Below are 27,931 nucleotides of genomic sequence, written 5' to 3' on the forward strand. Positions count from 1 at the left end.
AAAAAAAAAAAGTAAACCTTTTTGGGGAAGTGAGGGTGAATAGGAGAACATTAACTTCTAAAATATATGGGAGATAATGATGGTAGACAATTTGTTCATCTCATCTGTTTACTCTTATAAAGGCTGTTACAAAAACGTCCTATTATTTACTGCAACCAAGTACGTCAGAAATGGAGCTACAGTTGCTCAAGAGGAGTTCTTTAGAGGTCGCTTTTAAAGTGAAGTGCAGTTCTCTGAGCACCAGAAGTTCACAAGGCTCACATATAATGACACATGCTTTGGTACTTTAGGGACAGAAGACTAGGGACTCAGAGGTCTAGTTTTATAGTGCAGGGACAGATTTTGGCACCACAGAAAAATCATACTGGCCAGCCCCACCTGAATGGGTTGATTCCATGTAAATGTCACGTACTAAAGAGGAATCAACACACTACCTTAGGACAACAATGTATTGCCCAGGTGACAGCTGTGTAGACAAGTGATCCAGGCAGTTAGATACAAAAAAAATGTCTTCAGGATTGTGAAGATGTCATTAATGTATTGAAATACAATCTAATATTTACTTTAGAATACAGAAAACATTTCTTCTTCATGCCTTTCTTTAAATGATCTTGTCTCTAAAGCTCAGAAGTAAAAGATGCCTGATTACAATCTAGGAAATATTTTGACTTCTGTCAGCAAAGTGCTACATTAGCTTCCACAAAATCACTGGTAGCATACGTGCTATACAAGTTCTTCTACAAACAAAAAGCTTATTCGCTTATATCATCCTGAAAATGAGTGGCTATGAGATGACACACCTAGAATTACCCCTCAAGTCAAACTCTACCCATTGTAATGTCATTGGTTTAATAACCTTTCAGAGTTCTTAAAAGGAAACATGGTGCCCAAAGAGTTTAACTCTACAGTTCCAGGCTATTTGTTGTTTTGGAGGGCTCCAACATGCTGCATGAGCTTTTCTTTCTTTCTAAAGCACCATGTCTGCCAATCATTCTGTCATTCAGAGTTAAGATAATATTGTCAACTGAAGAGCTCAGAACAATGGTGATAAGTTTCTGTGTTCAAACATAAGGCAGAACATATTGGATTTCTCCCTAGGGGAGCAATTCTTCTCATTTCATAACCATTTTAGTCTTTCAGGTGGATATTCTAATTTATCAGTTAATGAATTCTTGCCCCAAATTACTCACTCTTCATCCTTCTCATACCTATCAGAGCAATAAGTAGATCATGATGTGGGTAATGATCAGTAATTCTTGGAAGAGTGAGGCCACTGCTCCAATTTACCTATAATTTATAGCCTTCTATGTGGAATTTTGTTTTTTTAATAACTATTCAGATTCTTTGAGAGACTATCTATAGACACTCATTTCAAATGTTATAATTATTACTTTGAGGAAATACAACATATGGAAGCATTGTTGATCATTCCAGAAAATTCAACATTGACTTGAAATTAATTATACTCATTTTTGAAACCATTTATCAAAATTTCTTACATTATAAGAGAAGGAACTAAAACAAACTCTAAGCTCTTATTTTACTACTAACTTTCTTTATAAAACTAGAGACATGTCACCAAAGGAGAGTTGAAATAGACTTCTTTAAAACCCCTGGATGAAAAAGACAGTAAGATGGTAGCCAGTCCTATGGCAGTCCATTTATTTCCTGATGATCTGGAAATTAGTTAGCTATTACCATCAGTCCCATTCCTCGTCCTCATAACCACAAGGATGTCTCTCATTAGCAAAGTTACCTACCTCTATGTTTTGGTACTTCTATACATTGCCCTTTTTGCTCTGATCTGTGCATTTTAATGAGGGATTCTACTGCTACAACACACTTCACCAATAGAGGTCAAATTTCAAACCAGAAAAGACCTATGTTAAAGGTTTCTGCTTATATAAAACATGTTCATTATCTAAATTTGACTTTAAAATTCTAAAATTTTCAAAATAATCTTTATTTCTGCCAGAGGTATAAACATACATAAAACTTTGCATTTCAGGTTAAAATTAAATACTTATGGAGAATATGATATTTTATTCTTGGAAGAAAAGTTGTACTTATTGGACAGTGTAAAATTTCTCAAAGTGAAGGTATACTTTCATAATATAGACTGACTTTTCACAAAGGAAATTCACACTATATATAATAAACATATATACAGATAAACAATAAGCAGAGATTTCCATCAATTTTCTTTTAAATGAATGAATATTAAATATGATCTCATAATCAAATATGCAGATTTACTGATACAAAGACACAGATAGAAAGAAATGTCACTGTCCCTTGGTATCTGTGGGGTTCTTGGTCTAGGACACTGCCTTCAAACCACTGTCCTAGGATGCTTAAGACCCTTATATAAAATGGTATAGCATTTCCATGTTACCAATATACATTCTCCCATTTTAAATCATCTCTAGATTACTTATAATACTTAGTACAATGCAATTAGCTGTTAAACTATATTGTCTAAGAAATAATGACAAGGAAAATATTTGATACAGATGAAATTTCTTTTCAAAATATTTTTGATCTCTGGTTGGTTGAATCCATGCATACAGAACCCACAGATATGGGGGTTCTGCCTGTATTTCAAAATATTAACAGTAGATATCACAGAATGGTATAATTGTGAATAACTTGCATTTCCTTATACTTTTTATTTTTTCTTCAATAAATTAAAATTACTATTATGGACAGTTGGTATATATATAATTTATTTTCCATGTTTTATTGTGGTAAAATATACAAAACAGAAAGCATACAATTCAGTGGCATTAACTGTATTCATAGCGTTGTGCAAAATTATCATTGTTTAATTCCAGGACTTTTTCATTACTCCAAATGGAAACCCTGTACCCATTAAGCAGTCACTTTCCATTTACCCCTCCCTCAAGCCCTGGCAACCACTAATCTGCTTTCTATCTCTTTGGATTGGCCCATTCTGGAGATTTCATATAAATGAAATCATACAGTAGGTGGTCTTTTGCATGTGGCTTCTTTCACTTAGCATAATGTTTTCAAGGTTCATTCATGCAGTAGCAGGCATTAGTATTTCTTTTTATAGTTGAGTAAGATTCAGTTGTATAGATATACCATACTCTATCTATTTGTTTATCTATTAATAAACATTTGGGTTGTTTCCACCTTCTGCCTATTGTGAACAGTGCTGCTTTGAACATTTGTGTACAGGTTTAAAGAATATATTAAATATACAAGACCTGTTTAAAGAATATATTAAATGTACAAGACCACTGGGCACCATGGCACATGCCTGTAATTCCAGTGGCTCAGGAGGCTGAGGCAGGAAGATTGAGAGTTCAAAGCCAGCCTCAGCAAAAGTGAGGTGCTAAGCAACTCAGTGAGACCCTATCTCTAAATAAAATACAAAATAGGGCTGGGGATGTGGCTCAGTGGTCGAGTGCCCCTGAGTTCAATCCCTAGTATCTAAAAAATTAAAAATAAAAGACCAAGCAGGAGCAATATAGAATCTTCTAGAAACTCAAGCTGGCAGATGGTGCCCAAAGAGGATATATTAAATATACAAAACCAAGAATATATTAAATATACAAGACCAAGCAGATTATATTAAACATACAAGACCATATATTAAATATACAACAATATATTAAATATACAAGAATATAGTAAATATATTAAATATACAAGACCAAGCAGAAGCAATATAGAATCTTCCAGAAACTCAAGCTGGCAGATAGTGCCCAAAGAGGATAAATAGTCCCTGAAAGAGCACACAGTTCTAATTCTTATGTGCTTTACTTCCTATCCTTTTAACATAAAACTGACACATCATGAACATAGAAGCCCAATATCATCAAGGTTAATCTTAGCTGTAAACAATTCTTGAAGTGGGCAAAAAATATGATGGTGTACTCTGAGCTTATCTGAACCTATTTAATAACCATTGGATTCTTCTGTTTTTTCTTCTCTTAAAACACATGCACACATTCATACAAAATACTTTCAATATGCATGCAAGAGCATGGGCCTTAACTATACTTCCAATTCAGTGGCTTCCAATAGGTACAGAAGTGTTTTTGTAGTGTGATCATCCCCTACATCATGGGCTTTTGCCTTTATGATCAGTCCCACCTCTACCACTGCATAGACTGTACCCTGCAATCTAGAAAGCAAAAATGAAATTCTGGCTATAGAAGAAGTGGCAGTCTGAAAACAGTAAAACAACCCTCTAAACTGTTAAATTAATAAAAGGGGGACACAATTTGGGACCACTTAAAAATGAACTACTAGGGCTGGGCACAGTGGTGCACACCTGTAATGCCAGAAGCTTGGGAGGCTGAGGCAGGAAGATCATGAGTTCAAAGCCAGCTTCAGCAATTTAGCAAGGTACTGAGCAACTCAGCGAGACCCTGTGTCTAAATAAAAAAAAAGGGCTGGGGATATGGCTCAGTGGTTAAGTGCCCTGGGTTGAAACCCCAGTACCCAAAATTAATAAAGGTGGGGGGCGAGGTACGGGGGGAGGAGATTGCGGGGGGAGAAGAAGAGGAGGGGAGAGAGAGAGAGTGAGTGTTATGGAGGAAGGGAAGGGCAGAGGGAGAGAGAATGAAAAGGAAAAGAGAGAGAGAACGAATGAACTGGGGAATATTTCTATATTATTGGTAAACTTCTCTTTAAGGAAAATCAAGTAGGAACAACAAACCTAAAAACACAATAAAGTAGGAAATTTTAATTATACAAAATACTTTATACATTCCAATTCTGTTAGGATTAATATTATAGAATTGTTTATTTCTTCCTTTTCCAAATTAATTTATTTCTTCCACAAAATTCTAAGATGCTTTCATATTCTGATAATGTTCCACAAAACCCAGAAGGAACTCTTCCCTCCCATTCTATGCAGAAAAGTTTTTTAAATAGGTTTGGAAAAACAACAATAATCTATATCACAGTTTGTTTTCAAATGAATAGCAAGAACTTTACATATGTCTTATCTGTACATGGAAAAAGTGAATCACGGTGAAAAAAATGGTCTGAAGTCTCACAAGAAATCAGAGTAAAGCCAGAAATAAAACTCAAGTCCAATTAACTGTGAAAACAGAGATTTGGCTACAAGGCAAAATATCACAGTTGCCATGGGGGATGGTTCTTCTAAAACAGTATTAGAATTAAAACGTGTTATATCATAATGATACAGTAATGCCATTTATGAGTGGTGTGAGAGAAAATGCTGTGTCTACTCCTGGATTTCCATTGTTTCATTCTGATAGCATTTATTCCTTCATACTTTTTATACACGTTTTCTCTCTACTGCTGGACTATAAGATGCTTTATGGTAGGGATCCAACTGTACCAATTTTGAACATGGAGCACAGTTCCTGGAACACACTAGGCATTCCATAATATGGGTGTATGTGTGTGCATGCAAAATTTCATAGACCTACACTCAATCATCTCCTCTCAACCACCAAAGCGAATTAGGGTGAGAATCTGTGAACTTCATTAACGAGTCAACCCAATGTACTGAAGAAGAATAAAAATATGATTGATACAGGGTTCTCTGATAATGCCAAAGCACAGAGATACTCTCAATATAACTGTAATATTATTTGTTGGTGTGTTTAGTGTGTGAATTGAGGTAGCCAAGAATGAATTTATATTATTTAATTCTAGTTAACCAAAGCTTTGTCACGATGAGCTGATTTCTCCAAGTGGTATCTTACCCTTAATGACTCCTGTTTTTTGCTTCTGTGACCACCTAATCACTTGGTAGCAGCTACACCAAAGTGCATTGGAATGGAAATAGAATGAGAAATAAATTCCATTCAGTCCTTCTTACTACTTATTAACAGCTTTTATGAGGTGCTCTGGTGAGGCAGAAGGACAAAAATGAAGACCAATTCAGTTTAGGGATTGTAACAACACATGGCACTTTGCCCTTTAAAAATTCCATTATTTCAAATCTCACTGTTGGATGGTGAGATTTATTTATCCATAAGAATAGGCCAAATGAAGTGTTTTCTGAGACTAATTTTTAACACTTATCAGGAGATACCTTCATTTCTCTTTTAAAAATTTCTATTAATCTTACCTCCCAGTCCAAATAATCACAGACATCTTCAAAGTTAGTGAGCAGAGACACCGAGCAGAAAAGCCGTGGCAGCTCATCCCTTGTCATTGGGGGAAAACGGCTATCTTTAAGGGCACTGTTGAAAACAAAGCAAATATTAAAGCAATCACTCAATAAGAAATCTCCTAATTTCAAATACAATCATTTGAAAAAGGTAAGAGATTAAAAAGAATCAGTGAAATATCAAAGGTACCAACAACCTTTAGAAGTCATCAATTTTTCATTAACTAGATTGTTTGTCAGCCAATCCTGTGACCACTTTCATTGTAAAGAGATGTTCAATTAAATTTCCAGTGCAGCCATTTCTTGATATCCTTTTGTGTTACTTGTAGACTCTTAGAAAGTTCTATTTTTTCTTTTGAGAAGAATAAAAACCAGACTAATGGAAGTTTGTTGGAAGACCTCCGGCTCTAGTGTTAATGCAAGTAAAAATAAATAAAAAAAAGTGTACAAAAAGTAATATGTCTGTGTGTATAATCATCATATTGTATACAATGAAATAGCTTATACTAGTTTGGTCAGATACCATAGAATTGGTCAGAGTTCAAAACATAAAATTTTCATTTTCTTTAAGCAAAAAACAAAACAAAACAAAAATAATCATGCAAGTTATAGACTAAAAACATAAAATTTCATGCCCCTTATAAAGTATAACTCAAGATATGACTCAAAAATTTTTGAAAATACAGTAAACAAGGCTAATCTGGAAAATAAAATAACAATTAGGAGACCATTAATCCTATTCAATCAATTTCTAAGTATACTGACTCTGATTGGATTCATTAATCAAGTACAGTATATTATAGTGCTAAGTTATGGAAAGATCCCACTGTAAAGAACAAAAAATTTATAAGACTATAATTCTTCCTGCATCCTACAATAGAACAGACAGATAGAGAGATAGATAGACAGACAGACATAGAGTACATAGATGGATTACACACAATGTGGGGTCCTTGTATTTTTATAAGAAACTATTTCCTGATCAAGAAAAATAAGCATACCTCTGATTGTCCATAAAATTAATGTCACTACTAGCATTCAAGCCATTCTTCTTCAAATGTCCCATATAGAAGCCAGGCTTAGAAAGTGTTTTCACAGATTAATCTTTAGAGGCCACAAACTTAGATGCTACCACCTCTTTGGGTCATAACAAAGTTCTATGGCCTCTGAAAATTATTTATTTCCCTTTTCAGCGATTTTCTCATTACTAAATTTTCCTCTTTTTTTTTCCATTTTCATCCCTTCCTTTGTATTCTGAAACTCACCCATTGTGTTTGTATTTTCAATGAATTTTGGTGCTGATTCTATCTTGTATACAAAAGAAAATGATTTTAGGAAGATATAGAGACATTATGTATTTGTAAAGTATAAATGTTTTTCCTATTCAAGAAGCCAAGATTAACCAAGAAAACCAGGAAATTGTGAAAACTCCTATTCTAAAATCAGCACTTCAATATTTTATAATTTAACAACATAGATTTCCTGAGGTTTGGCTTCTTTTATTATCCTGCTGGCAAATAAAGTTTTTAAAAATACTTTTAAGTTCTCATTCAAGGCCAAGATAAAGACATCTATGTGTATATAACCAACTCCCCTACAAACACATACTGGAGAGAAATTCTAATATATAATTTAGAAGAATCTCATGCATTGAAAAGGCCAATCACACTTTTTGTTTTCCTATTAAAAAGAAAAAAAGTCTTGTACATTAGAATAATATGAAATGTAATTTTTAGAGTTATAGATTTTTATTATGATAAAATATACATAAAATTTAACATTTTAACCATTTTGAAATATACAGTTCCAAAGATTAAGTACATTCCAACATAACTATCACCACCATCCATCTCCAGAACTTTTTAATCTTCCTCAACTGAAACTCTATCCATTAAATACTAACTCCTCTTGGGTGTGGTGGCACACAACTGTCATCCTAGCAATTCAGGAGGCTGAGACAGAAGTATCACAAGTTTGAGACCAGCCTCAGCAAATTAGTGAGGCCCTGTCTCAAAATAAAAAATAAAAAGAACTGGGGATGTAGATCAGTGGTAGAGCAATGCTGATCAATCTTGGTTCAATTCCTAATACCAACAACTAAAAATAAACACTAATTCCCCTTCCCTGCTTTCCTCAGTCCCTAGCATAAAACAATTTAAATACACTTTTATAATTTCAAATACTTACAGTGATAAATCACTAATGTTTTTATATCTAAGTCTTATTGACATGTAAGAAAATTAATGTACACAATTCAATGGCAAAATTTTTAGTGTATTCAGAGTTGTACAAGAAAAACCACTATTCATGATTAGAATATTTCATTACCTCAAAAAGAAATTCCCTTTCCCATTAGCAGCCACTGCTCATTCCCCAACCCACAGTCCTGGGAAAGAATCTACTTTGTTTTTATGGATTTGCCTACTCCAGACATTTTATATAAGTGAATCCTACAGTAATATTGCCTTGATGTCTGGCTTCTTTCATTTAGCATAATGTTTCTGAGGTTTCACCCATGTTGTAGCATGTATCACTACTTTATCCTTTGTATTTATTAATAATACTCCATTGCATGGAGATACCATATATTGTTATCCATTCACAGATGGATGGCCATTTAGACTGTTTCCACTTTTTGGCTATTATGAATAATGCTGTTGCAAACATTTGCACAGAAGTTTCAGTGAGGACATATGTTTTCATTTCTCTTGTGTAAATATCTAGGAGTGGAATTACTGGTTAAAAAGGTAATTCTATCTTTAACTTTTTGAGGAACCAACAAATAATTTCCTATAATGGCTGCATGGTGCAATATTTCCATCAGCAATGTATGAGCATTCCAATTTCTCTACATTCTCAGGAAGGTTTAGTATTGTCTGCCTTATTTATTATCATGCTAGACCTCTTAGATCTAGCTCTAACTTTTTTATTAAAACAATACTCATTACAAAGTAGCCATACAGTTAATTTTAACATTTCTTTGAGGCAAACTGCCATTTTGTTACTCTATTTCTTAAGCAAACCAATGAAAGGTTAATTTTAGATTGGTGCAAGTCAACCTATTTCTAATCAATGAAGATTTCAAGTACCTAACATGTAACAGAATCAGGGTAACAAGCTTTTCTCATGATATGGAGTCTTGTTGCTCAATCCTACGAGGCTTCAAAAAAGTATTTAGACTAACGAATAAGGGAGAAAATAATAGCATAGTTAATGGGAGAAAATGACAATGATTCTTCACTATACGAAGATTCAATATAGTGACTTCAAAGCTCAGAAACAGCAGAGGAACATTAGTTGTAATAGTCTGATTTTAGATGAACATTCAAACAAGACTTGATTCTTGGAATTTTCATCCAACTCTAAGTAACTTTTCGTTAAACTCACAATCGTAGAAAAATTCCAAGGGTAGGAAGCCCTAAGTGTCTCTAAATGCAAATTCCTAGGGAACCAAACTAGCAATGAAAGCCTAGCAAGGATTTAAGGGATTATAAAATGATGAAAATGCAGCTGGAGACTGACCTCTGAGCTGCCAGGCTTGTGTGGATAGTTGATAAACAAGAGGATTCAGCTTTCCCCAACCAAGCTCTTTTTAGTATATAGAACATGTAATGTTAAAGCTGAACCCAGGATACTGTAATTCCGAGTTAGTAGTGACTTGTTTGAGGTGACCCAGCTAAATTAATAACAGAGGTAGGGGATATATTCCAGATCTTCTAATTGAAGTTCAAAATTCTTTCAAGTATCCATACTTTAGTTTTCACCTCTGAGTGGATTATTTTTCTAAATTTTAAAATTAAATGCTTGCCTTAATTGGCAATTCAGATCTTATAACTGCAGTGTTTTTGCCTAAAGATGATAAATAATAATTCAGTGGCATTCGTTAGTAGCCAGTAGGTAAATGGAGCTTGACTTCCTGTCTATTAGAAATCTTCATGATAAAAAGGGGTTTTTAAATATTAATACTGTCCATGGAAAGCATTTTATACCAAAGTAGTATCTGCCAATTTAAATTCTAGCAGTCTAAGGAACTGTCAAGAGGATCCTGTAGTAAATTCATATGAAATTCTCTATAGTAGATAGGAAGTCATTTCCTAAATGTTTAAATTTTACAAGGAAAAAAAAAATAAAACAAAACACTTATATACAAAACTAGCTGGCTGCTCCATCACCCATATGATAGATGGGTGAAGATTTTAAACAACAATTTAGTTCACATATCAAATTCAAATATATTCAATTCAAATTGGCACCTTCCCAAGAATACACTTCACCTAATTGAGAAGCAGCAATAACATCTGTCAAAGTTAATATCTAATGTTAAATAGCACTCTAATGAAAATGAACATTTTAAGAAAAGAAATTAAGAATTTAGCCATCAAAGAATCAAAGGGTTTGTGACAGTGTGTGGAAAATACACTAAAAAGAAAAAAAACTAGCTGAAAAGGGGCCAAACCTCAGCTATTACAAGGCTCATCATAAATAATGTATGATGCAACAGAAATGATTTAAGTGAATCTGTATAGCCATTCATTCATTTGTTCAATCATTTTCTAAAACTTGATGACCTTAATCGGTTAACCAGTGGAAAGTTACCGAACTCAGAGGGACTTCATATTATATGTAATCATTTTTTTCAGGAAAAGGAAGTAATTAAAACCAAAATTAAAAATCACTGTTTAGACAGTCAAAGTAAAGCAAATGAAGCATGCCTCACTCTAAAAGTAAAGTTTCTTCATGAGGGATTTCAATCATCAGGAAATCTCATGTACTGCCATTCGCCATTAGAGCATGTGGAACAGTATAAACACATGACATGTTTGAACCTCAGAAGTTCAGAATAGTAGAATCCTGAGAAATTATAAATAAGGTTTTATTGTTTTGGGTTTTTTCTTGTTTTTTTTTTTTCTGGTATCAAGGATTAAACTGGGCACTTAAGCACTGAGCCATATCCCCAGTCCTTTTTATTTTTTGAGACAAGGTCTTACTGATTTGTTTAGGGCCTTGCTAAATTACTGTGGTTGGCCTTGAACGTGCAATCATCCTGCCTCAGCCTCCTGAGACACTGGGATTACAGGTGTGCACCACCATACCCAGCTACATAACTCTTTTACTCATTAAGTTGCAATATTGGCTTCCAAAAACTCAAGAAATAAGAGATAAAAAACAAAATGCAAAAATGTAAATAATCACCAAACTAAAGGGTAGAGAGGAACAATAAAAGACACAATTATGTTTAGAGGAAAAGGAAAATAGGATGTGAACCTTATTTTGGTGAGGACTGTGACTCCAAAGAAAATTTTCACTTACAAGCCATATGTTCAGTGTTACTTAATTGGGAGATGTTTTTCCCTTTCCAGTTATAAATACAACCCACTTGCTGCTCAACGAAAATTAATGTCTATTAATTTTAAGATATATGTATATTTAATGTGACAAGAGTAATTCATGAGGAATAGAGAAAAGAACTAAGGGATAGGACAAAGTGAAGACAAGGTAGAAAGAAAGGAAAGGAAAAATAGACAAAGAAAAAAGATGGGGATAAGACAAAAGGAAGAAGTAGAAAAAGGAAGTGGGAGGCAAAGAAAGTACAAAAAGAGAAGGACCCCTAGAAAGGGCTCAAATAGAGACAAGCACAAAGGAACAAAGAGAGAAAGCAAGGAAGGAATAATGGGAGGATAAGAGGGAGAGGGAGATAAAGGGCAATAGGTTCAGTACATTTTTCTATTATTTGCCTCCTATGAGATTCACTTAGCCTTTAAGGGTGTTATCACCTACTGCCCTCTGATTAGTCTACAGTTCTTGAATTGTTCAAGTCTTGAATTCTTAAAAGCCTCTACTCTCTATGAGACACTCATAGCTGCCCATCAGGAGGAAAAATGCCCTCTGGGCTTCAAGCTGTGATGACCAGAGTGGTATCATCAGAATCTGCCTCCTAGGCCACAAGTTCCTCCCCTCTAAATTAAAGGAATTGGCTGTGAATTTGATTTAGTGGAGCAGAACTAAAACTGGAAAATATAAGACACATAAAGAGACAGATGGCTAAATGTGTATATGGCAAATATTCCTCATTTCCTTCCACATAATGCTTTCTCTGTGGAGTTTCTGGATTTACTCTATTCTTTTTTTAGAAATGAACTACTAGAACCCATGTTTGCTTTAATTATTTTTCAGATGAAAATCCTTTAAAATATATTCTGCCAGAGTATAATGATCATAATTTAATTTTTTCTTTATGACTCAAGTTCATCTTTAAAACTCAATATGATTTTGAGTCATTCATTACTATATGTGATAAGAACAGTACTCTCATGGTGTTGGAAAGAAAAAATGTGTGGGTTTGGAAAATAGATTATAGCACGGCCACTAACAATTTCCATCTTGGGAAATCTGAAAATGTGAGATTGTTTCTACCTTCAAGAAATTATAACACAAAAATAACCTCACATATACTTTCAAGTTTTCCAGGCATTTCATCCTTGTGTTCTCTAAGTTAGAATACTATAAAACTTAATGAATTACCTCTTAAACGGAATTGAAATTGAGAAAACTCATCTACAAGTATTATTTCCCTAATGGCCATTAAAAGCATGTCTCTCAGGTATAAAAACAGCTCCCTGTGACTTAATGTCAATAATAGTACCTAAAAGTGAAAAATTAATCATTAATACATAAGCACTTTTCACAGTTCTATAGAACCTAGCACAGCAGAATGATCAAAAGCTTGGGTCAAACATATTTATAGTTGGATCCTCGCTCCATTGCATACTAGTTGTGTGACATTTGGGCAAGTCTTAACCTGTGCCAGCCTCCATTTCCTCATTTATAAAGTGGAGATAATAACAGTACCTAATCCATTGTGCTACTGTGACAATAAAAGAATAATAAGCTGCAAAAGTCAACAGGATAGAGTAAATTAAGAAACTCCACAGAGAGAGCACATTGTTTTTTTGCTATTATTATTTGGTTTTTACTTCATTACAAACTTTTTGAGCACCAATATAACATTCCAAAACTTTTGGCTTTTGGAGCATTTCAGATTTTGGATTTTAGAATAGGTATGCCCAAGTCTATGCAAAAATTTCAAAATCTGAAAATTTACAAAATTTAAAATATTTGTGGTCCTAAACATTTCAGATAAGAGATATTCAATATGTAGTAAGGTGAACACTAAATAATAAATGGATATGTATAAAACACTAAAGTCATAAATAATAGGAATGATGAGAGGAATGATTAGATTAGCTCCTGTTTTGGAAAGGAGCTATTAGCTTACTGGTAACTGACCCAGAATTGCAGGTAAATTTTACATAAATGAAATGTATACATGTTTGTTCCCAGAAACAAATCTATTTCATCAAATAAGGTGTGCCTTCATAAAGATTTTCCTTTGTTCACAGGAATACATTCGTATGTTGTTTTGAAACATTTTCTTAGTTTTCCTGAACTAGATTTTTAAAATCTCTAGGGTAGGGATTGGTTTTATACTTCTGTGCAATGAATTTTTATCAAGAAATGAAGTTTCCTAAATTCCGTTCAATTTATCTTCGATGGGTTTAAATATATTATTATCTATCATCCTATTTACAATAAACTCATTAGGCAAAATATAAAATAAATATATTTTAGAAACCAAAACAAAAAACTCTGTAAGAAACAGGCACACAATAAGAGATGAGAGACTCCAAAGGCAGCAACTGCCTTCCTCATCTAAACCAGTTGTCTCCAAACTACTTTGCGCATTCTTATCAGTAAAGAAAGTTTGAGCACACATCCCCATTTTGTGCACTTATGAAGGTCTATCATTAGCTAACATATCAAAGCTCAATGTATATATACTCAGAGGAAGCTTTGTTCTTAAATATAGCAGGTACAAACATCAAATAATGTACTTGATAATTTCTTGTTTGGGGGCTGACATCTTTTCAGGTATGATTATTTTTGGTTTTATTTTACAACTTCACCCACTAACTTACAAGGTAGGAGAAATGTCAGCTACTTCCACCATTTTCTTGCCCTTACCTTGTGCTTGCATTATTACTATTACCATGAACCCATTTTTCCTTTGCAGGAATCTTCTTAAACTACTTGTCCATTCTTCATAGGTTAGTTTATCTAACTTTAGATAACCTATTAGTAATGGTCATATGGTTTAAGAAGATTCACCCAAAGACACTACAGGGTGAACATAATACTAAGAACTATGAATCTACTTAACCAAGCAAATGTATACGGAACTACACTGCAGAATGCCGAAAGTGAATGAATGACTATTGTGCCATTCCCAAACCCCATCAATTGGTGGATCGCATGCCTTCCTCAGAGTCCCTCATTTAGAGTATGTGATAGTGATCCTCACATGGAGTAAATTAAAGTACCAGGGTCAATCCAAGTGGTAAATATTAGTAGATTTTAAATAGTTTCTTATATTTCAGATAAAACTGTCCTAAATAGAATTTCTAATATTTTCTTTGCTCCCCACAATAGCTCACCTGAGTGCCTTCCTCTTGGGAGACTGCTAATCTAAAGCTCCTAGTCAAGCTCTAGAAGTCTGGTCCTAATACACTTGGATATGACACCATGAGCAAAAACAATTTTAAATAACAAAGAGCCAGTATCTGTTGAACACTTACTGTGAACCAGGTGTTATATGTGCATCATCTTATTTAGTCCTAAAAATAATCCCATTTTGTAGATAAAGATATTGAGGTTCAATGATCTTCCGTAAGATTAAGCAATTTAACAAAGGTCAAAAATATGTAAAAGAGCTGATGTTTGAACTCAGCACTGCCTGCCTCTAAAGCCCATTCTTGTTTCACAGAATCGCTTCCAGAATGTCAGTAAAACAGCACAAGCAATCAGTTTTAAGGATCCTCTGCTACATGTTTTCTTTCATGGAGTTTAACTGAAAGCTTCAGGTACAAGTGTGAGGAGATTCCGAAACTGTCTAACATAAAAGATATTTTTTTTAGTGAAAGTGCCAGCTTGTTTTTGTTCTCCTCTTCCTTCTCCATTTCGATCTTGGTGATTCAGAGCTGCTGCCATTGAAAAAACATCTGTTTTATCTAAATTTAATAAGCTCTATTAGTGGGATACTAAGCCTTCCCCTATTCTGAAGGCTTTCCACAATTTGAAATTTAATCTGTTGGAAGTCATAATACAGTTACCAATGTACCAGAATTTGGTCATATCTAGGCTGGTGGGCCTGTTTCTGATTTTAAACTTTGCTTTTCCAACTTGAATGAATAAGTTGTCTCAGGCTCATCATAAAAGTCATGTAATTTTTTCCCTTCTCTCCTTCCATGATAAGCAAATGTATAAACTGAGCTCTTTGCAAAACATATATTGTCACTCTAACTTATATGCCATGTTAGGGTGGTTGGGCCTTACCTACTGGTTTTCTATCTTTTCTAAAACTATTGCTACTCCTAGATGGTATGTGTCTGCTGCAAGGTAGTTTGCTTCTTTGTGTGTGTTGTCCATATTTTTACAAATATCACTGACATGGGAACTAAAGGTAACTAAGGGAAAGACAGAAGTCACAATTCATGATGAGGTACAAAGTAAACTTACCAACTCTATCATATTGAGGAAGAGAGAGAAGGAACCCAACCCTCCCTATTACTTCACTGCAATGGTTTTTGACTTTTTTTTTTAATTCTTTTTCCTCACTTCCAATTCTAAATGTTGTCCTTCTTTCTTTTCTCTTTCTACCTTAGTAAGTTAAGGAAGAAAGAACAGTAAAATGTCAAAAGAAAGACATGAATGAAAAAGATTTGGGGTGCAAGAAGAGAAGACATGATCACTAAGACAAAGGCATACGGTGGTCTCCTTGCACTGTTATTCAGGACGATTCCAACAAGTCAGCCTGTGAGGCAGCTCCATGTTCTCACACTCTACCACTGGGTCAAGATGAACCTTTCCCTTTTGTACAGTTTGTCATATTTTATTTCAACCTTTGGGGAATAGAAGTGGTAATGATGACGGAGAAAAGTATTTGATCCAGAACCTATTTCTTTCTAGGGTTTTTAGGATAACTCTTCCAAGCAGAAGGGGGATTGGAAGAAAAATAGAGTGCCTCAGCCCCACAGCCTAGCTGCTTCACCAATGAATATCAAGCAAGGTTTATTCAATCAGTTCCTTGACCTGTGTACTTTTTTAAAAAAATATTTTATTTAGTTGTTGAAACAATACCTTCATTTATTTAATTTTATGTGATGCTGAGGATTCAACCCAGTGCCTCACATATGGTAGGCAAGTGCTCTGCCACTGAGCTATATAGCCCCTGCCCCAATCTTTGTACTCTTAAATGGTATATTTCACTAGAATATGTACAACTGTGCATCTGTTTTTAAGGGCTCTGTAGTTTTTATTAATATTAGGTTTTAGAGGTACTGGGTATTGAACCCAGGGGCACTCTACCACTGAGTTACATGCCCAGTCCTTTTTCATTTTTTACTTTGAGATAGGGTCTTGCCAAGGCTAGCCTTGTGATCTTCCCACCTTAGCCTTCCAGGTAACTGGTATTAAAGTGTGTGCCACTGCACCTGACTAAACCCTCTTATAATTTGACTCACATTCATTTAAAAGGAGCTATTTCAATTTTTATCCCTATACAATGTCTTTGGGGCAAAGTATCTTTTAACCACTCATATCATCTTCATTTTACCTAATACTTCACAGAGTTTCCAAAGTACTTTCACATCTTTTATCTTAGCTGAATCATAAGACAACCCAATAAAGTAAACAAATCTAACATTACATCATATTAGACACCATAATAGGTATCCTCCAAGAACAAGGCCCCTTCAGTTATGGGGTAAGTGCTTAGAGATCAACTGATCTGCACCCTTCATTTGACATTTAACATGGTATGTCCACAAAGTCACAAAAGTACTTAATCACAGTTGGGACCACATGCTACATTTCCTTATTTCCCTTGTTCCCTCATTCACTGATCTTTTCATTATTCTTTCACAAATTTCTTGAGCAGCTCCATCCTAATTCAATAACACTCCGGAGCGGAAGTTCAAGAAGCAAAGAAGAAAATGATGCCAAGGACACAAGGGAATTTCTAGAACAATAAAACAGTGAGCTGCTCAGCATAACTCAACAGTGTCAGGCACCTAGCACTTGTCAGTATGCTAAAGTCAAACAGAACCTAGAAACTGAGCAGATTAGGGTAGGGGAGAAGCAAACTACAAACACTGCATGTGGAAAATGCAGTGTTAACATTTGTCCCCCATTTTGCATTTCTCATACATGCCCTTCTTATCTCACATCATTCTTACATACTCCTAGTAGGGGGATTGCTCTCCTTTTCTTCTCATTTTCCATTTCCCTTCCTCTTCTTACTCTATAGTCCATCCATTCCATCCCATCATTCCTCCTTAGCCGTTGAACTACATAAATGATCATTCAATAGAAAAGTTACTTTTGTGTGTGTGTGTGTGCTGGGGATTGAACCCAGGGGCACTTTACGACTGAACTACATCTCTAGCCCTTTTTTTAAAATTATTTTTTATTTTGAGAGAGACTCACTAAGTTGTTTAGGGTCTTGCTGAGGCTGACCTCAAACATGCAATCCTCCTTCTTCAGCCTCCCAAGTGGCTGGGATTACAGGCATGTGCCACCAAAATTCACACGTTTTAAAAATAAGGGTATTAAATTTTTTAAATAAAACTTCAACAACTAGAAAACCTGTCCCTACTTAAAAGACATGGTGTGTTCTGGTTTTATGTACATAAATATGTCAAAACTATAAACTGGTTGGGACAAAACAACCTTAGTGCTCATTTTCAAGTCAATAACATGATGCCAGATGCCATGTGCAGATTCAGTGCAGGAGAGATATGTAGTTCTTGATGTACTGCTAAAGCTCTCAGACTTTAACCCAATCTACTTCCCAATCTCGCAGCTTGGAACAAATTTTACTTTACTTCTTTTAACAAATATGCTTAAAATAAGCCTGAGAAACAGAAAAAGACACTTACCTCTTCATCTCTTATTCACTCAAGTCTTAAGAAACCTAATTTTTAAAGGCAAAGACAATTTTGCCTGTATAGTTTCCCACTCTATTGCCATTAAAAATTACTTAATTCTCTCAATGAAAAGGTTCAAGTTTGGTTCCATTAGACCAGGACATGGGATAATAAACTATGTTGGAAAAACTTCATGATATGCTGCTGAAATAATAGCTATTGCTAATTCTGTACTATGGTACATATTAGGGAAACCACAATAGATACTGAAAAGAAACAGCATAATTTGAGGATGAAAATGATGCAAGGAATAAAAGCCATGCAATTTGCATTACAGTCATGTGACAATAGCTCTATTTCATGTAGCAGAAAAAGTAAGTGGCAGTCCTGATGATTAATAATAGAAGGGAATATCCATAGATATAAGTGAATTATTTACTGAGTGTCTGCTATTTGCCAAGCACAAGTATATATCCAGGGACATATGATGTTCGATTTGAGCTCCTCAGAACACCTTGCTTCATGGAAGTTTTACTACACCGTAATAACATAACTAATGTTCACACGAGCTACTCCAAGCACTTCATGACAAGTTCAGATCTTATAAAGTAAGTCACATTTCAAAGGTTAAAACAAAACCAAAAAAGGGCAAGATGTCTAAACTCACAAGACCTTACTTCTTAAATTTTATGGATATTAGCCTATCTATAGAAAATCTACCAGGCTAAGTAAAATCTTATAGGAACCCAAATTAAAACCTAACTTTTGATTATTTATACCCATGTACATGTTGTATGTGTAGCTCATTAGACCATAAGTCCAATGAGTATGGTGACTGCTCTCTATTGTGTACCTAACACCTAACATAAGTCAATATTTAGTAAGTATATATTTAATAAATATTCAATGAATGAAAGGACATGGGAAGGTAAGTCTCAGTCTCATGTTTAATAAACATTTATTGGTAATATAATAAGCATTTAGAGAACTTACCAGTTGTACTTTATTAAATGGTCAATGTTCCCTTATATGCTTTTATTCTTATAGTCTATGAATATCTTTCATTCATCAGCTTAAAAACTGTTCCACTAAAGTGTATCTTCCTCTGTTTATATCTATTAAATGTTGTTCATTCAGAAGGCAGTAACTGGTCTTTTTAGTTAGATTACTGTGCATTCACAGTGCAGCAGATTGACAATATTTTTCTATCTAAAACTCATAGAATTAGGTAATAAATAGATAATAGTCTTCCATGATAGAGTCTCAGAGTTGCTTTGATCTCACAAGCCTTTTTCCCCTGAGGAAAACACTGATGCTTTGCATCCTGAAGGAGCCCAATGCCTTTTTATGTTTGTACTGTTATTATTACTATTTTGTTGTATCTTAAAACATACAGGGGTTCATATTACCAGCCTATTTTTGTGATTTTCACACTTTCTTACAAAGGGACATCTTACAAGCTGGATGAATCATAAAACATCAAGAGCTGCAATAGAAAAAAGAAGTATAAGGTAACAGTTGTGCTAACTGATCATGGGCCTAAAGGAAATCAGGCATTAGTTCAGAAATAAAAAATCCTTTCAAAACATCCCATGGCTACTTCCTGTTCTCTGTGAGATTTCAGGTTAGTAAGCACCCAAGGGGGGAAGGAAACTTGTTGAAAATCAAGACTCTGAAGCCGTAAGAACTCTCTAGTGGGAGAGGCTGACTCTGACGAAGATGGGTGGGAGTGGTGCACATCTGGCAGGGCTGTCAGAATGTTTGTCAAATTATAACTTACCAGGCTGACGGGGGTTAAAGCATTAGTATACACCAGCACACATTCTCTCATTCACGTTAGACTCTAAAATTCCAAGGTCTGGTTTGCTTTTGACAAGAAATGATATTGGTTTAGAATGCTTCTCAGAGCCTGCTCCACAAATCTGAGAGACCGGGGTATAGCACTTCATTTTCCTTTACCCCTGCCATGTCCTCTCCCTCCCATCATGTAACTATAAACCACTTCTTAAACTTTGGTAAATAACATTAAGGAAACTGAGTGAATATTTTCTGTGGACTTGACTTTCCTGGAAATAATTACAGATGATGGAAAATAATTTTTTGTAACAGAATAAAACTTCACTAATTTGAGCTTCACTATTCCAAAATTTGGGCTAATTCAAACAAACCTAGAATGAAGGTTTCCCTTAGCAAGTCTGGAAAAGAAGGATCTGTTAAACAAATCAACTTTGCAATTAAGGTTTAAGAGAAGTATAGGACTTGCTTAAACACAACAAATTACTTTCTAGAATTTAGAATTATCTATCCACTATAACATCATAATTATAAATCTTTTCATGTCCATTAAGAAGCAGGTCTTTGGAGGATTTCTCCTTGATAACACTGGGTCCATTTTGAGTTATCTATGGTCATTAAACCAAGCAAAACTATTTTTAAAGAAATATTTCACTCATCCTTATTCATTATACTGGATGTCCTGCAATTTAAATTTTAAATTTGACAGCTTTTACTTTCCACTTTGGTGTTGTTGGCTACTTGTCTACAGTGACAAAAACCTCTAAATTTAAGTCTTATGGTAAGGTCACTAATAACTGCAACAGACACAGCTCAAGTCCCTTGACTAAGTTTGATTCCTTACTTACTGTATCATTTAAGGAAGTTATAATACATCTAGCCATAAAATAAGGGAAAGAGGGAAAAAGTCTTATAACCCTGAGGTTGTAGATCTACACACTGAAACAAATCAAATGAAAAACAATAGTATCAAATAAAATCCTTTGCAAGTCTATAAGTTAAGTACTAAATATCTAGTCATTATGAAATAAATATCAAATCAAAGTCCAACCAAATAGCATCATTGTCCAAAGGAAGCATTCCTGGAGGCTGTTACTCCTCACACATGCACACTGGCTCTCATTTCAATAGCACAGGGCAGTCCTCCAGCTCTCTACAACCATTCCCTCTACAAGTATGGCTCACTGCCTCCTCAGCTTAGTTATTACCTTGTCACAAAGCTAGGTCTGGTCATTCTAATTATATTGTAGACTTCTCGGTTTGTATAGGTTTCTCTTAAGCACAAGACTTACCAAACTAGCACATCATGGTGCTCTACTAATTTTGCTTGGTTTAAGATAATTAGACTCCTTTTCATATACAAAATTGTAAATCTGAGCAATAAGATAAAAAATGGTTCCAAAATTTCTTGTTTCTATGGAAACCTTGAAAATACCAGAACCACCAAATGTGTTTACTTAAGAAAACTTGGGACAGTAAAATTGATAGGTATCCTTTGGAAGGCCTATACAGGAATACTGAATAAAATAATCATAGGCCAATGTTCCAACAAAAGTGAAATGCTAGCCAGTAAATTTATTTATAGGGGAAAAAATCTTCCAAAATGGTTTTGGGCAACACAATCACAAAAAAGTCTCATCTCTTTTAAAATGTCTCTTTTATGAACTGGGTTAATCATCTGTGTCACTTCTGTATGGTGAGTGTAAACAAAGAGGAAAAAGGGCCCACAGTTCAAAAATCATCTACAATTGGATACCATAAGTATGTGACTCTTTAAATGAGAATTTTCCCTTTTAAATTATGCTTGGCTTAGGCAAATATTTAAGATAGTCAGCAAACACAGGCACAAACCAGCTGCTGGGCAGAATGAGGAAGTTCAGAGTTGTTCCAGTTAGGGAGTGTTTTTCTGTGAAATATAAAAGTCATAATCCATACTCTGTATAAAACTAAAATAAGCATCGACTACTAATTTTCTACATAAATATTAAGAAATAAATGTAGTTATAAAATGATTTGGATACTTGTCTAAAGTTGTCTATATACTCAATACTAGATCATTACAATATATTTGCATTAAAATAAGTACTTATATAATTTGTTATTTAAAATGTTTATTTTTGATCATGTAAATACAGTGGCAATTGCCATGTCATTTACACTAAATTTCAGGGTTTGTCTTTCCTTTAAAAAGTATAAATCAACATCTGTACCTAAGGAACAATCTAAATTGCGTTTATGGTACTAGCTGTTCATTTCCACTGCATTATATGAAAGTGCTCAAAACTTAGTGACCCCAGCTGATTGCTGGAAATGTAATTTTCTTTGTTAATGTAAATTACTACAATGGGGGCTGGATTCTTTGACTCCAGGAAATCCTCCCATATCTATCCCCAGCAGCTTTGAGAGTCTAGGCAAGTCAAAAAAATCAAGGTGTCACAGGGCATTTCTCCACACACTACCAGAGGACACTTCAGAGAGAATTACACCCAGTCTGAGTTTCATAGTTAGGACACCACTCAGCTACAATATAAAAACAACTCTTGTAAATTGAAATAATATTCACAAAACATCTGGAAAGTTCCCCAAAGAGAACAAATTACCCAAAAGTATTGCTAAATAGATGGAACAGAAGACACTGACTTTTATCATAATCAAAATTTAGTCCATTTCCATTGTACTGGACAAACCAACAGATGTGTTATTTACCTTTAAGGAGGTCTGGAATCTATTTTAATTCAGCCTTGAAACCCAGACATGCTTAGGTAATAAGTGTAGATATTTAAATTCCATAACAACCACCCAATGTTTACAAACATTTATTTCTTTATAGATATCTCATCCACCAAATGTATTTTTGGTTACAAAGAGGAATTTTGAGGGTTCTGCTGTACTTTAACAAATGTCCCAACATCAATGTTCTTGCAAGCAGGTGGTATCTTATGAAAATTAACTTTTATTTTATAAATTTGCTTGTAGAATGGGCTAAGAGAAACTAACAACATCAAGGGTCTCTTCTCCTTTTTTCTGGGGTGGGTACCGGGGATTGAACTCAGGGACACTCGAACGCTGAGCCACACCCCCAGTCCTATTTTGTATTTTATTTAGAGACAGGGTCTCACTGAGTTGCTTAGCACCTCACTTTGCTGAGACTGACTTTGAACTCTCGATCCTCCTACCTCAGCCTCCCAAACTGCTGGGATTACAGGCATGCACGCCTGGCTTCAAAATTACTTTTGAAAGTAAAAATAAGTCTTTTACAATGTATGCAGTGTAATCCTCTTCCTGTGCTATCTATCAGTTTTAATGGTATCATACTCCCCACTTCACGTAAGAAGGAACTTTTGGAGCCATCTTCAACTCCTCCCTTCACCTTACTTCCCACATATAGTCTCATCTAATCTGATTACTATCTTGTCTCTGCCACATGTCTCTTTACATCCCTCCTACTAACCTAATTCAAGCCTATGCCATTCATTTGAAATACTTAAAATTAACCTCCTCTTTTGTCTCCAATCTCTAGCCTTTCCATTCAATCCTATATATATAAAAGCAGCCTGCATCATCCCTGATAACATTATTCCTCTGCTGACAATCTTTCAATGGCTACTCATTGCCTCCAAGGAAAAATATCTAGTCCTCAGGTCTTTTTTATTCTCCCATTGTCCCCACTTGAGACCAAACCATGCAAGGTTCCAGTTTCCCCTGAACAACATATATTTCTGTCTCCTTATATTGGACTCAGGGTATTTTTTTGGAGATATAATGCATACCCTCTCCATTTCCCCACTTTTGAATGTTGAAATTGATTCTTAATTTTAAATGAACAGGAGTTCAACTTAAATTTCAGTTCTTCTATAAAGCCTTCCCAAACGTATCCAACCATAGTTAATTTCTCCCACTTCCACTTGTATTGTTTCTTCATCTACTGTAGCACTTACTATATTATACTTCCTTATAATCCTTTTGTGTATATGCCAATCTCCCTTATAAGACTACAAGTTCCTTGAAGGTAGCTACCCTGTATTGTTCAACTTTGTAGTGCCACAGAACCTAGTACAATAACTTGCTGAGTTAAGTGCCCAATAAATGTGGGAGTGAAATGAATAAACCTTATTTCAGCCCAATGTAATTGAGAAGCAAGACTGTCAGGATTCTATCTTTAACTACATCTGTGTTGTTATAATTGTTTCATTGAGAAAATCTGAATTCATCTCTCAATCAAGCTTTGGAACTATAGTAACTATTCTAAGTTTGAATTACCTTATTAAGAAAATAAGTAGAACAGCAAGAACATTGAAATCTGTGGTAACATAATGCCAATGGAAAAAAAAAGGACCTTTTACAGTAGATTCAGCTGTACAAGTTCAACCAATAAGCCACAAAGGCCTTCTTTTTGTTTTAACCCAGAATATAAGAGGGTAATATTAAGCATATTAATGAAAACTAGATAGGAGACACTGGACAGAGTACATTAATTCTAAATCACCCACTGCTTCTTGCAGCAGCTGGATTTGGATCTTCTCCCACAGAAGGGCTGAGTAGATCTGATTCCACTTAATTTCCAAGTCTGACAAAATCAAAACTTGGAAGTGGCCTGACTACTGGCAATTGTTAAGTACAGTAAATCCCTTCTCCTTCTATAACCCCCTCAAATGTCCTGCATTCACAACTTTTTTGTACCAGATGTTTTGTTGAAATTTATACATTATATCAAAAGAACTTTTTTCCACTGCAACCCAGTTTTATTATATTAAGTATTCCATTTAACCTCCAAACTGTTTGTTACACAGACACTTATTGTGTGGTATTTATTGCATGGGGAATAAGGAGGAAAGTAAAGCTCAGAATAGGGTAGGATCCATTTGGGAATGAATATTCCCACATTATATGACTGTCAACAGGAACCCTTAGAGGCTGCTTCTCAAAAGAACTTTTTGGAACTTGTTCAATTTAATGATAATAATGTCCCAATCCTTAGCCCAACACTCTTCCTTGGGAAAAAGACATGGCATACTGTTTTGTTTACTGAATTCATTTTATTTCTGCATTAACATAGCCTCTCTATGTGATTTCATCCATTAACAGAATCAAGCATAATTAACTGGATGTTAATCAATGGCACAACATGAAGCCATAACCTAGGATTGCACACCTGAAACTTTGGTCCTCTCAAAGTGTTCAGCTGTCACAGAAAGATCATTTCTGAAAAGCCATCACCACTCATCCTAACCTCTGTAGGGTTAGAAAGTATAAACAAAGCTTTACAGAGATGACTCTCTCTCTTTCTGTCTCTTATAGGAACTTAAAAATATATAGACAGCAGAGCTACTATGAATAAAATGTCCTCCGTGAAATAATTCTAATAAGTAACCTTATGGCATCTTGTCTTATAAATGCATGTAAGTTGCAATTATGTGCCAAATTCAATACATAGGATGATAAATAACATCATTAATTCTTTTCTTTAGGCTATTTCTTTTTCTCATGCATCTTATTTGCAAAATTAGTGTATATACCACAGTGAATCTCAACATTGTGTACATCCATAAGAAATTAATTTTAAAAAATAACTATGGGTAAGTGGCAGAAAGATTGATAGAGGGAAGGGATCCCAGAGTCAGGGAGAAAGGAGGAAGGAGAGGTACTAAGGAGAGGTACTGGGGTCTGAGTTAGGACAAGATATACTCCATGCTTATGCAATTATGTCAAAATGGATTCTACTGTCATGCATAACTAAAAAGAACCAATAAAAATTAGTGTACATATATTTAGGTTTCTTCATGGGAGCAAATTTTAAATGCATATTCCAATTGTTTAATTTTTATAATAGCACAACTTAAAAGCTGTAACTAGAATATATTAGAATATATAAACAATTTGTCTACTTAAAACCTCCCATAAGAATTGAGTATTCCAGTCATTTCTTAAATGACAGCTGATTTGGTTACAAACTAAGCAATGAATAAAAATTTCCTTCATTTAAAATTATAAATAGATGACAAAATACAAATATTTCTCACCTTAGAAGTAATTCACTAAAATGATACTAAATCATTTTTTCAAATTGTTTTATTTTCCTGACTTATATTTTCAAAGATGCTTTATTCTTCATTTCTTGCTTCCTTTATATAGGCTGTGGTTCCAATCACTTTCTTTACTTAGTTTACCTACCTTGTAAACAAATACTTTATATACTAAAGGAAATGACTTGCTTATCCAAACACTATTTTCGTCTATGCCTAAACTCCCACAGTTACTTAAGGGCTGCAAAGACGTGAAAAATTCAGCATTTATCCTCAAGAGACTACCAACCTAAATAGGAAAGACAATCATTTCAGAAACTAACTAGGCAAGATAAAGCAAGGGCTATAGCAGAAGGACCAGCAGTGTTTTATGAACATACAAAGAAAAAGAAGCAATAACTCTGGGGAGTGTGAGGAAATTCCTCGGCAAGTCTTTTAGGAAACAGAAGAAGAAATCTGCAGTGTAGAAGTGTAAAGCCATGAACATTTTACTAATTGATTTACTCTGGAAAGTTTTAGTTTTTCTCTGGAAGGTTTCCTTAGTCTTGAACTTAAAGTGGGAGAAACATTATATAAGAAACAGAACAGCAGTAATCAATTCTGATACTCAAATACTCTTTTGGCTCTTCTGTGCCCTATCCTTCTTTTCTTATGCCTCTTCAGCCTACCAATGACACTTAAATACATTGTTTAGTCTCCCTCAAAAGACTAAAGGTGGTATCAATTTCTAGGTTATATCTCCAGCTATTTGCTAGTTTTTCTTCCTTTGCACCATTAATTTGCCATGATCAGGTATATGAGAATCAAATATATGAATGACAACTTTTTACACTGGCAAAATTCTTCAAAATTCTTTTAAGAAAGGTGTAACATTGACAATGTCCCAACCAACACTGCTATTAATTTTATTCTAATTAACAGGCAATACATGAATTAAAAAATTGAAAGGTGTTTTCACTGCCAAATTTAAAAATATCTATCCTAACAACAGCTTCCAAAGAGTATGTTATTTGTTTCAGACAACAAAGTTTTAAAATGGGTCAGGGGTATAAGCAGGAGATATTCAACAATGCCTATGTTTCTAATTCTAACAGTTTTTTTTTACTGTTTATTTCAGTTTAAAAAGACAATGCATCCATAAAATATTTGTGTACATTTAAAAAAATCTTCCTTGCCTTTCTAATATTCAGATTCCCAAATCTCAGCTATAGTAAGAAAAAGACACAATCTGAATTAATTTTTTAATTGAACTACTATAAGAAATCTGTGTATGTAAAACAGAAATAGCCTATGACCACATATATGCAATTCCTTCCTGAAATTCCTTTTTTATTTCTATGAGAAAAATGTCAGTCATAGATATATTTGTTCTCTTATTTATATAACAATTTCTTATTTTATGGGAAGTTGCCCCAAGGACCTGAAATTGTAAAAATGAAAACCAAGGCAGTATATTTGGTGTACATTGCTTATAAATTAGGGAAATGAGAAATTTGGAATTCATTTCCCTAATTTCTAAGGATGGACTAACTTCTTATGTCCCAAATGATGACTCCCTTTTGACCAGCTGTAGAGAAGAGCAGAGCCAGGACTTTTATCCACAGTCCCCGTAAGGTAAAATTTCCCCAAGTCTTGCATTTCAGAGATTTGTGCCTGTCTAGAACCTGAAGGCCAAACTAGTATCCATTTAAATTTGCTGATGTTAAATGCAAATGTTGTACTGAAAGAAATCAGTTTGGGATATGTGCACGGTAGAGGTGATAAATTATGATGAACTAAGACAGATGTGAAGAAAACAGGCACATTCAAGGACACAGTGCCTCAGGAGTCTAAAAGGAAAGAGAACCAAGAATAATTTGAGTGAACTAGAATTAATGGGCCAGGGTAGGTGTAAGGATAATTTTGGAAAACTGAGTTAAGAAACATAGTCCCCAAATGATGAGAAAGCTTACTTAATGTTTTTTTTCCTTTGAGCCAACACTAAGGGATATCAGTTGAGTTAATGAAGCAAA

At 34.5% G+C, this 27,931-nt stretch overlaps 1 protein-coding gene across 3 annotated transcripts in view; it reads right to left on the reverse strand.

The window, feature by feature from the left end:
- Ammecr1 (AMMECR nuclear protein 1) overlaps window positions 1-27,931 on the reverse strand; it is a 114,088-nt gene that overhangs the window by 16,638 nt on the left and 69,519 nt on the right. For all 3 annotated transcript variants that reach the window (XM_047536967.1, XM_047536968.1, XM_047536969.1), the window contains one exon: window positions 6,080-6,194. In XM_047536967.1, the coding sequence (XP_047392923.1) occupies window positions 6,080-6,194 (115 nt within the window). The remainder of the gene's footprint in view (window positions 1-6,079; window positions 6,195-27,931) is intronic.

The sequence above is a fragment of the Sciurus carolinensis genome, chromosome X, assembly GCF_902686445.1.
Source record: "Sciurus carolinensis chromosome X, mSciCar1.2, whole genome shotgun sequence".
Lineage (NCBI taxonomy): Eukaryota > Metazoa > Chordata > Mammalia > Rodentia > Sciuridae > Sciurus > Sciurus carolinensis.